The sequence below is a fragment of the Xenopus laevis genome, chromosome 4L (genome assembly GCF_017654675.1).
Source record: "Xenopus laevis strain J_2021 chromosome 4L, Xenopus_laevis_v10.1, whole genome shotgun sequence".
Taxonomy (NCBI): domain Eukaryota; kingdom Metazoa; phylum Chordata; class Amphibia; order Anura; family Pipidae; genus Xenopus; species Xenopus laevis.
Genome location: NC_054377.1, coordinates 120,230,701 through 120,240,566, shown reverse-complemented (window position 1 = coordinate 120,240,566; position 9,866 = coordinate 120,230,701). Strand labels below are relative to the sequence as shown.

The 9,866-nt window shown below is 39.5% G+C and overlaps 1 protein-coding gene across 4 annotated transcripts in view; it reads right to left on the bottom strand.

Moving 5' to 3' along the window:
* Window positions 1–604: 604 nt before the first annotated feature.
* Window positions 605–9,866, bottom strand: part of micall1.L (MICAL like 1 L homeolog) — a 33,228-nt gene continuing 23,966 nt past the window's right edge. For 3 of the 4 annotated variants that reach the window (XM_018258867.2, XM_018258868.2, XM_018258866.2), the window contains 8 exons: window positions 9,176–9,582; window positions 8,105–8,239; window positions 6,802–6,928; window positions 6,635–6,728; window positions 5,844–5,917; window positions 3,523–3,637; window positions 3,261–3,307; window positions 605–1,556 (listed from right to left, as the gene is read on the bottom strand). In XM_018258867.2, coding sequence (XP_018114356.1) covers window positions 1,414–1,556; window positions 3,261–3,307; window positions 3,523–3,637; window positions 5,844–5,917; window positions 6,635–6,728; window positions 6,802–6,928; window positions 8,105–8,239; window positions 9,176–9,582 — 1,142 coding nt within the window. In that variant the 3' untranslated portion in view covers window positions 605–1,413. The remainder of the gene's footprint in view (window positions 1,557–3,260; window positions 3,308–3,522; window positions 3,638–5,843; window positions 5,918–6,634; window positions 6,729–6,801; window positions 6,929–8,104; window positions 8,240–9,175; window positions 9,583–9,866) is intronic. The other variant, XM_018258865.2, reaches the window with a different exon arrangement.

Below are 9,866 nucleotides of genomic sequence, written 5' to 3'. Positions count from 1 at the left end.
TCTAAAATGCCTTTGGATAATTCTTCCAGGTGACCTTTGCATTATGTCTTGTGTTTATCTCCGTGAGACTATAGGGTATATTTATTAAAGAGTGAAGTTAGAGATCACCACAGTCTGCTAGAGTGAAATACCTCCTCTCTCCATTCATTTCTATGGGATTTTTAAAAGTGTATTTATCAGTGGGTGAAAGTGAAAGTTCACCCTTTGATAAATACGCCTTTGAAAATCCCATAGAAATGAATGGAGAGAGGCAGTATTTCAAGCTAGTGGACTGTGGTAATCTCTAACTTCACTCTTTGATAAATATACCCCTATTAGCCTATATGCACACCCATATAAAATAAACGGAACAGTAATTGGCCATTTAGCAACCAATTGCTTTGAACCTGCTGGGGCATACTGGCTATAGGGAATCATAAATGAAGCATCTTGCTGGGATTGGCAGGTTGCTGCACTGCTGCAATTTGTAAATATATATGTAAATTATATAAATAGCAGCTTTTGGTAAGTGCATGGAGTACAATATAATCCATTATCTATATGAAGTGGCAGCAAGGGGCAGAGTGAAAAATCCTTTGGCTATTTATACTCTTTTAGTCAGACAATAAAATAATGTGTTCTTTTACTCATATGTATGAACAGTATCTTTTACTAAAGTGCATTGGACACGTTTGATATTGGGCTTATATCTCACAATTGGCCACATGGGGTACCAGACAGGCACCATCATGTTGTGCTTTTCCTATTTCTGACACTCTGTATTGCATACATATGGCTAGGCAAGTGAATAGAAAAATGCAATAACTGACACCCTCGATGAAATTTGCCTAAAACCTTTCAAAATTTCGCTCTCTTCAGAACAAATGCAACGAAGGCTTAAGGCTGAATTTTTTTTCATGACAGAATTACGGGCAGCTGAGTGAGGCCCTCAGACCATTTCCCGATGCAGGACTAAAATATATAAAAAAGATGGTATTTTAAGCAGCATTATTTAGCTTCAGGTGTGAGTAGCTGAGAATGTCAATACAGACGCTCAGTAGGATAAATTACATACAGATACATGACTACGTGCCGTCAAGATCACTTATTATTTCAGATGCTGATTGGCACAGTTTGGTTCTGTGTTTTGTTTGTACACAGAAGTGGGTTTTGCACATGGCGCAGCAGGACAGAAGTGGAGGTGGCTCCTCTGTTCAGTTCAGATGTGACACCCGTGCGCCATTAAACCACGCGCACTGTTAGTCAGCAAAAGGTTCCTATCCAAAATGAACTGTGGCAACTTCATGCATCTATGCTGATATGCCAGCTTCAGAACAGAATGAATGCACAGCCTGTGAAGGCAGAAGGCAAGAAGAACGGTGCAAAGATTCCATTTATCAAACCCATCATCCTGCGCTGTTCCAGTGGTCCAGTCTACCTCTTGGTCTCATCCGACTGCACTCTCTTTTTGTCCTTAGGACTTTTTACTTTGGGTTCTTGCTTTGGAGAAAGAAGCTTGAGAACTTTCATGGGTTTAAATTTTCCTTTCTTCTTTTTTTGTGGATCTGTATGAAAATCTGCATGAAAAAAATGCAAAGAGGGGAACATGCTTATCACATGCAAACAGAATGATTTTTCCATTATAGGATTTATTTTAAATTTTGATTAAAGGGGTTTTCACCTTTAAATTAACTTTTAGTATAATAAAGAGCTGGGGTGCCCAACCTTTTTCACCCATGAGCAACACATTAAAGGGAACCTGTCACCCTAAGAAATAATTTCAAATTCTTTTCTATCATGTTAGTTGAGCAAAATAAACTTTACTTACACTGTATTTATTATTTAAATTTTGCTTCCTTCTGTTTTGGAATTATACAATCACAGCAAGCAGGCAGCTGCCATTTTGCGGACACAGTTATTAAGGAAAATTGTGTATCACCCCAAAATCTTGTGTATGAACCAGAATGAGGGACCTAATGTCCATGTGCAGTTCCGTACACAATTATAGAGCCTGAGGAGGGAAGGGGGAATGTGAGGAGAGCAGTGACATCTAGGAAGTGCTGAATGGAAAGTGAAAGTAATTGACTGCCCCTCCTCTATGCCACGGGCATAGAGGCGGGGCAGGTAATATTTGATTGACAGTTTAGATATTTAAACGCCTTTATAACAGGTATGGATGTTTTAATGAAAAAAAATTTTGGGGTTCCATATTTAATTTGGAAAGGACTTTCATTATGCAGTTTTTTATATGTAGGTGACAGGTCCACTTTAAGATGTAAAAGAGTTGGGGAGCAACTCAAGCATGACAAATTTTCCTGGGTGGTGCCAAATAAGGGTTATATTTGGCTATTGGTAGCCCCTATGTGGATTGGCAGCATACAAGAAGCTCTGTTTGGCATTACATCTGTTTTTTATGCAACTAAAACTTGCCTTCAAGTCAAGAATTCAAAAATAAGCAATTGCTTTGTGACCACTGGGAGCAACATCTAAGGGATTGAGGAGCAACATGTTGCTTACAAGCTATTGGTTGGGGATCACTGATGTAGAGAGTGATATTCTGAGAAAATTTGCAATTGTTGTTCATTTTTTATTATTTTTGTTTTTTAGTTATTTAGCTTATTATTCAGCAGTTCTGCAGTTTGCAATTTCAGCAATTGGGGTGCTAGGGCCCAAATTACCCTGGCAACCATGCATTGATTTAAATAAGAGACTGGAATATGAATAGGAGAGGCCTAAATACTAAGATGAGTAATAAAAAGTAGCAATAACAATACATTTGTAGCCTTACAGAGCATTTGTTTTTTAAATGGGGTCAGTGACCCCCCCCATTTGAAAGCTGGAAAAAGTCAGAAGAAGAAGACGGCAAATAATTCAGAAACTATAAAAAATTAATACTGAAGACCAAATGAAAAATTGCTAAGTATTGTCGATAATATAATATACTGAAAGTTAACTTAATGGTGAACCACCCTTTTAATAAACAAGGCACAAAAACATAAAGGTTAAAAAAGAAGGAAAAGGACGTGAGGTTCAGATCATAGTTGGTAACATTAAAATGTAAACATTATCAGACACTCTATACATCTAGCCAAGAGCCCCAAATGGAGTCAAATTGCTCTGCACAGCCTCTCAGCATTCACTAATTTTAGCCAAAATTATAGGGGGGTTTCCAGAGCATTACATTACATTTCTTTTTTAGCATAATACAGTCAGAATTAGCCATTCTATAACATACTAAAAGTTAACTTAAAGATGAAACTAATACACACTGGGTGCCTTACCTTTCTTCAGTATCATAGCCTCAATGATCTTGTCTTCCTCTTTTTCCCTGCATTAACAGTTCAACAAGGTAAGATGGAAAAGGAAACAATTCTTAACATTAGTAAACTATGCACTAAAGAAAAAATTTTGTTTATGCTATGCCATCAAAAATGATCACAAGATCACACTGAATCTTTACAAGCAGTTTTGCCATTTTACTCTCCCCTAACTCTGCTGCTAATATACAAGACCATCGAGTTCGGTTGTCAATGGGTTCTATACCTCTGTCTGTCTTCATCCAAACACTTGACGATTGCATTTCTCTGTTCAATGAGAGTGACCAGCTCCAGCATTAGCACCTGTTCCCGTTCCTTATCCTCTTCCAACCAGTCCTTTTCTGTCAATAAAGAACCATGTGTTAGTAAAGGATATATACCGATCATCGTCCTTCAAGAGGTACTCTCCATTTAAAGCAATTTCTGTGATTAAAGGCAATATACTGTCTACTACAGTGCTGTCTAACTGGCAGCCCCCCACATGAAAGTCTGCCTGATGTGACTGATTACCTTGTAAAAGCTTTAAAAGGTATCAGCACTGAGTTTAACTGGCCCCTGCATTGTTTACACCTCAAATTCAGACTGTGATCCCCCTGCATTGTTCACACCTGTAACACCTCTATTATTCACACCTCTAAAACCCTATGCTCCCTGTGTGTCATACTCTACCTGTAATATGCTCCCTGTGTGTGCAATACTCTGCTTGCCCTATGCTCCCTGTGTGTACCATACTCTTCCTTCCCTATGTTCCCTGTGTGTGCCATACTCTGCCTGCCCTATTTGGAAATTGTTGTTAGGAGCCCCTAAGGTGATTAATCATGTGCTGGGGTGCTGTCTTATCCACAATGGAGGAGGTGGCATATGGATTTAAGGTTATGTCTTAGTATGAATTACATTTTTCACATGTGATATCCCTGCAGTGAGCACCAACCATTTCTTTTTTGGTGTGCTACCACCATTAATGTGGACATGGTCTTAAAAGTTGCTGTGATAAAATGGGTGTGGATTATAGTGGGTGTGGTTAAAAAGAGGAAGTGGTCAACACTGGCTTCCATGATCGGCCCTCCACCACGTCGGGCAAAAAAATTCCAGGCCCTCTGTACAACAATAGTTGGACAGTCTACCAGATTGAAATTAGACACGTAGAAGTTATGACTGATCAGGTAAAACTGATGACTATTCCTAAAAGGTTAACGAGCAATTATAACCCTAATCAATTTGCCTTTACCCATAGCCACCTGCCAAATAAGACAGAGCCCTCAAAGCAGGCTCTACTAATGGGTTTCTACAGATTAATTAGAATAAGTCAATTTAACCAGGGGCTTTGCTTGCTCTCAAAAAGTGACCTTATATGCATACACAGTGTACTTGTATGACTCTACTACAGTTATTCAACTCTGAACATTACATATATATAATACAAACAAGATAGGGAAATACTGATATGAGTTTATGTAATAAGCCTACAAATACACTATGTAAGTCTGCTAAATGAAGGGAGAGACGGAGGTCCCTGCCCTGAAGAGCTTACAATCACATCATATTCCTTAAAGGAGAACTAAACCCTAAAGTTAAAAAAAACCCTACCCCGTACACTACATAGACCGCCCTCCCTCCTCCCCTCCAGCCTAGCTGCTACACCGGGCAAATACACCTAAGTCTTTGCTTACCCCTCCGTGCAGATTCTGCACAGCGGAGTTCATCTTCAGCCCCTTTTGTAATCTTCAGAAAGAGACCGGTGCCTCAGGATTTCCGCGAGTTTCGGCTCATGCGCAGTTGTCACGAAACAGAAGTTTGCTCCAACTGTGCATGCGCCGCTACGCCGGTCTCATTCTGAAGATTAACAAAGAGAAAAATATGGCTGCAGTGAATTCCGCTGGAATTACTAATGCTGTTTTTTTTTTTAATTACATTTTCTAAATATACCTGTATGTTAGTGGATTTAGCATCTGGTTGGACAGAAAGGTTACAGAAGACACATAAAGGAATGATGGAAGAGAGGCGGTATTGGTTTGGTTATAGTAAAATAGTTGTGCAGTACTCATTTGCTGTAAAAAAAGCACATGGACCTGAAGAAATAGAGATATTTATAGTGGCGGAAGGCTGTATGCATAAGAGATTTCCTCCTGTGACAAAAATTCATGGGAATAAGAGTACGTGTACAGGCGTAGAGCCAAGAACAGGGATTAAGGATGGATTTGATCTGGAAATCCGGCTACCTACACATATATGTTACTACGGAACATTCTCCTCCTTTATGCTAAACAGGGAAAACTAGGGATGATCAGGCAGGGTGCTGGTGATAAAACAAAAATACAGTGACCTTTATATACTAAAAGAAAAAAAAATTCCTCTGCGTTAACCTCCAGAACTATCAGTGCATTTTCTTTGCAGTGGAATATTTTTTAATGCATTTTACAAATAAGTAGAAGTCTTTAGGGAATTATAAATACTTTTTATGTGACCTTGTTACCTACTAGAAACGGTGATCAGCCATTTCAGGATTTTCATTGTGTGGATGTACCCAGAGGAAACCTCCCCATTTACCTGGCTTATTCAGTATGCATCGAAGTTCATACTCCACATCAGCCTGCCGCTGTTCCAGACTCTGTTGTTTGGTGCTGGAAAGAGAGACGGCAGGTGCATTAGGGATGAGTGAATATGTGCTGCTCTGAAAAGGTGTGGGTAATGCTTAGTTTACCCTGAGCACCAGGTGTCAGACTGAGATTCAAAATAGGTCCTGGTATTTCAGGTACACAGGGGCACAGACAGCCCCACAGGCCCAATAAATAATAAATGTTTATGGCATTTTACAGCAGCCCCTCTGCCAGACTGCACAGATTACCAGTCCAGGCCTGCTGAGCACTTTTGTGTATTTACTCTGTCCTTTGCATGGAGCTTTAGCCAGACAAGATTATAGTGCTAAGGACAAATACACAGGTATATCAGTAGTCCATTGTGGTTCAAGTCCCATGTGCAGAAACAAGTAAGACAGGAAAGACAAGTTAAAGAATTAGCTGCCAGAGACACATACCAATGTCCTGGCCCAAATGTCTACTCATTCTCAGGAGTTTGGTTAGCTCTGTACTTCTTGCTTGCCAAACCAAGGAGAAAGCCCACAGTCAAACCTCACAGTACTGAAGGTTACTATCCAGAGACCATATTTTTGGTCAGATGAATTTAACTAGTATCAAGTATCTGAAGTATGGGAATGGTCTCCCTGACCGTATCCGCCTATACAGCAAAACCCAAATACCAAAAGAGCAGTATTTAATTGTAAGGTTTGATACCTCTAATTTGTGCCCAGCTGTAGAGTGAAATACATTTGGCATACTTACGTGTAGACAAGCTCTGACTCCCGCCGCACCAGGGTGTGTTTTTCTTGGATCAGCTTGAACCAGTCCACCAGCAGACTATCTTCATCTGATTCTGCTTAAAAACAGAACAGTCACTCAGCTGACTCAGACTATAGTTTTACAAATATCACTAAGGTTCATTCTCTCACCATTCTCCAACTTGCGCAGTCGGTGTTCTAGCTCCACACCACGCCGTTCTAACTCATCCAGACGCAGCTCAATTGTCTCCATTTCCATCTGAATCTCATCTTCCGGAATGTAGTCATCAGCTTGAACCTATAGGCAATACACACCCCTATAGAACGTATGGCTATCACATACAGGTACAATCACAATGCTTACATCTCTCCTTCACAGTGAACCACATAGTAAATAATGATGAAGAGTGGCACTGATGGGGTAGATTTCATAGTTGGAATTCAAAGCGCATACTTTGTGAACAGAATATTTGTCCTCAGCATATTTGCATTAATGTATGAGCAAGAACTGCTAAGGAATTACTTGTGCCTATAATAACTACATGAAAGACAAACCATATTCACCAAGATAGCAAATAATACCCCTATGACTTTGATTACACTTAGTCTCCTTTAAAGGGGACCTGTCACTCTAAGAGATAATGCCAAATCCTTTTCTATGGTGTTATTCAAACTAAATAAACTTTACTTTTACTTTATAAATTATTTAAATCTTGATTCCTTCAGTTTTGGAATTCAGACACAGCAAGCAGGGAGTTGTCATTTTGTCAACACTGTAGGCAAGGGTTGCATCTTCCCAAAATCTTGTTTAACTGCCAGTATGGGGGACCAGATGCCCATACCCATGCAGAATGCACAGTTATAGGCAGTGAGGAAAGAGGGGAAATGTGGGGAGAGCAGTGACATCTTGAAAGTGCAGAATGGAAAGTGAAAGTAGTTGGCATAGAGAAGGGGCAGGTAACATAAGATTGACAGCTAAGATTTTTAAATACCTTTATAAAAGGTATGGGTGCTTTATTAAAAAAAAAAAGTGGCTTTCATGTTTAATTTGAAAATGACTTTTATTAAACAGATTTTTATATCCAGTTTTTTATAAACAGATTTTTATATTCCAGAGAAATTTTGAATTTAGTACCAGAGCAAGATGATGTCAGTTGCTGTTATTTGCCCTGTTCAGCTTTTTGATAACAGATACATTAGAGCCCCAATTTTTACATCCCTGGATTTTACATTTTCCTGGAATTGACACTGTTTTGTCACAGTCCCATTCAGGGAAGCTGCATTTTTTTTCTTTCCCAGATTTAACAATTTCTTGTAATTTATGTGGTTTTGACCTGTTACCCTGGGAAATGTAAATTCGGGGTTCTACTGTAGAAATAAAGTCAAGTGGGTGAAGCTATACCGTCTTAGTTTCCTAGTGTACAGTAAATAGAACACAAGAAAAGGACACTATAAAGGGCTTTGACTGGTTTACCTTGCGCTTTATAAGAGGAAACCCATGTCCTGGAGCAGGGGGCCGGGAAGGTTTCGGACCTTTCTGGTTCCTGCGGTTAATGGGAGATGAGGCAGGAGAGTATTTCCTATTGAATGGATTCTGTTTGCAAGAATGCTGCAAAGAAAGAGCAGACAGTAACAGAAATGATCCGCCCCAGCAGCTCATAATGAACATCTTAATACATCATGAACAGGACATGTCTAGGTTACTACAGTTAGATTAGCGAGTTTTATAATTAAAGAGATACTGACACCAGAAATTAAACATTTTTTTTACTTCTTCTTCTTTACATTGTCTTTGCATGCTTTTTATAATTTTGCTATAAAAGTATTTGCCCAATGCTTTTACATTACCTCCTATCAGATCCCCCAAATTTCTCTATGATGGGGCTGCCATATTTGTTTATCAGTAGTCCGGGACCGGTAGGTTGGCAAAACAGTCACGTTTAAGAACTTCAAGCAACAAGTGCTTGCAAAAGCAGACCAACAACTTTTATGTATATTAATATTTTGATGAGTTGTTTTTAGTGTCAGTATCATGTTAAGCATACTCCAATTCAATGTTACAAACAGCAATACCCTGCAACTGTTGATGATCTTGCAACTTGCATATCCTAACCCAGTATACCTGGGAATGGAAATATGAAGTACAAATATGGAGTATGAAGTTGAAACTGATAAGTTGACATGTGAGCATACTAAATGTGCTTTAGTACATTTGGCAACCCCACTAGCTCATGATGTGTGGTCCCTGCCATTTCCCGTTAACCCTGTAAGCCAGTGGAGTAATTTACCAAATAAATATTGCCTTGTATAAACTTCAATTAAATGAAATGTTAGCTGTTCTAATTGGGTGCCTTGTGCACCCCCAAGTGCACAAAGACTTTCCTTCTCCTTTAAGAAAAGAATAAAAAACACTGGACAACTATCTCACTGTGTGTGTAGTCAAATGATAGCGTGTGAATATTATGCTTTATCCATGTTGCATATTATGCTTTTAGTACATTACATACACTTAGCAATACTAATCTAACCCAGTCTGATCACTCACCTTTGCTAGAGGCTTTTTCTCTAGAGGTGTGCTTTCGGCTGCTTCTGGGCTAGGAATGGAGATAGTAGGTACTTGAGGGGCAGGTCGGCTTGGACTAAGAGGCATTTCTGGGGATGGGCTTTCTTGTGCTTCACTAGTATTAGCTAATTCGCTGGAGGAAGAAAGGCTGGTGTTGGTAGAAGTGCTGGGGACACCAGTGCTGAGGTAGTTGGTAGTGTCTCCATCAGAAGGTTCTGGTTTGTTTGGAGAATGAATAGTTGGCTCAGATGAGCTCTTGGGAACACTCTCGGGATCTTGGCCCTTTGGGGAAGGATCAGTTGGAAGGCTCTCTGTACTTAGGGCTGGAGAAGGGCTTCCTGAGGGAGGCTCAGAGTGAGATAGTCTTGACACTAAAATAGTATGACGAGCTAAAAAAGAAACATACATAAAATTGTTGGTGCAAAGTAATTCTGAAGAAACTAAACAAGTTACAGAGTTTACATTAAAGTCTAGTAACCCAATAGCAATCTACTGGTAAATAACAACCACCAATTACTTGATAGTGGTTACTAGCCCACTTAGAGGCTATGTAAAAATAACAGCAATAGCACGTCTCAAGCCATGGCTCTAAAGCTGTACAACAGATAATATACCCCCTTGTTCAACACGAGTTCAATGAGTAATACATGTGTTGTACAGACTTTTTCTTGTT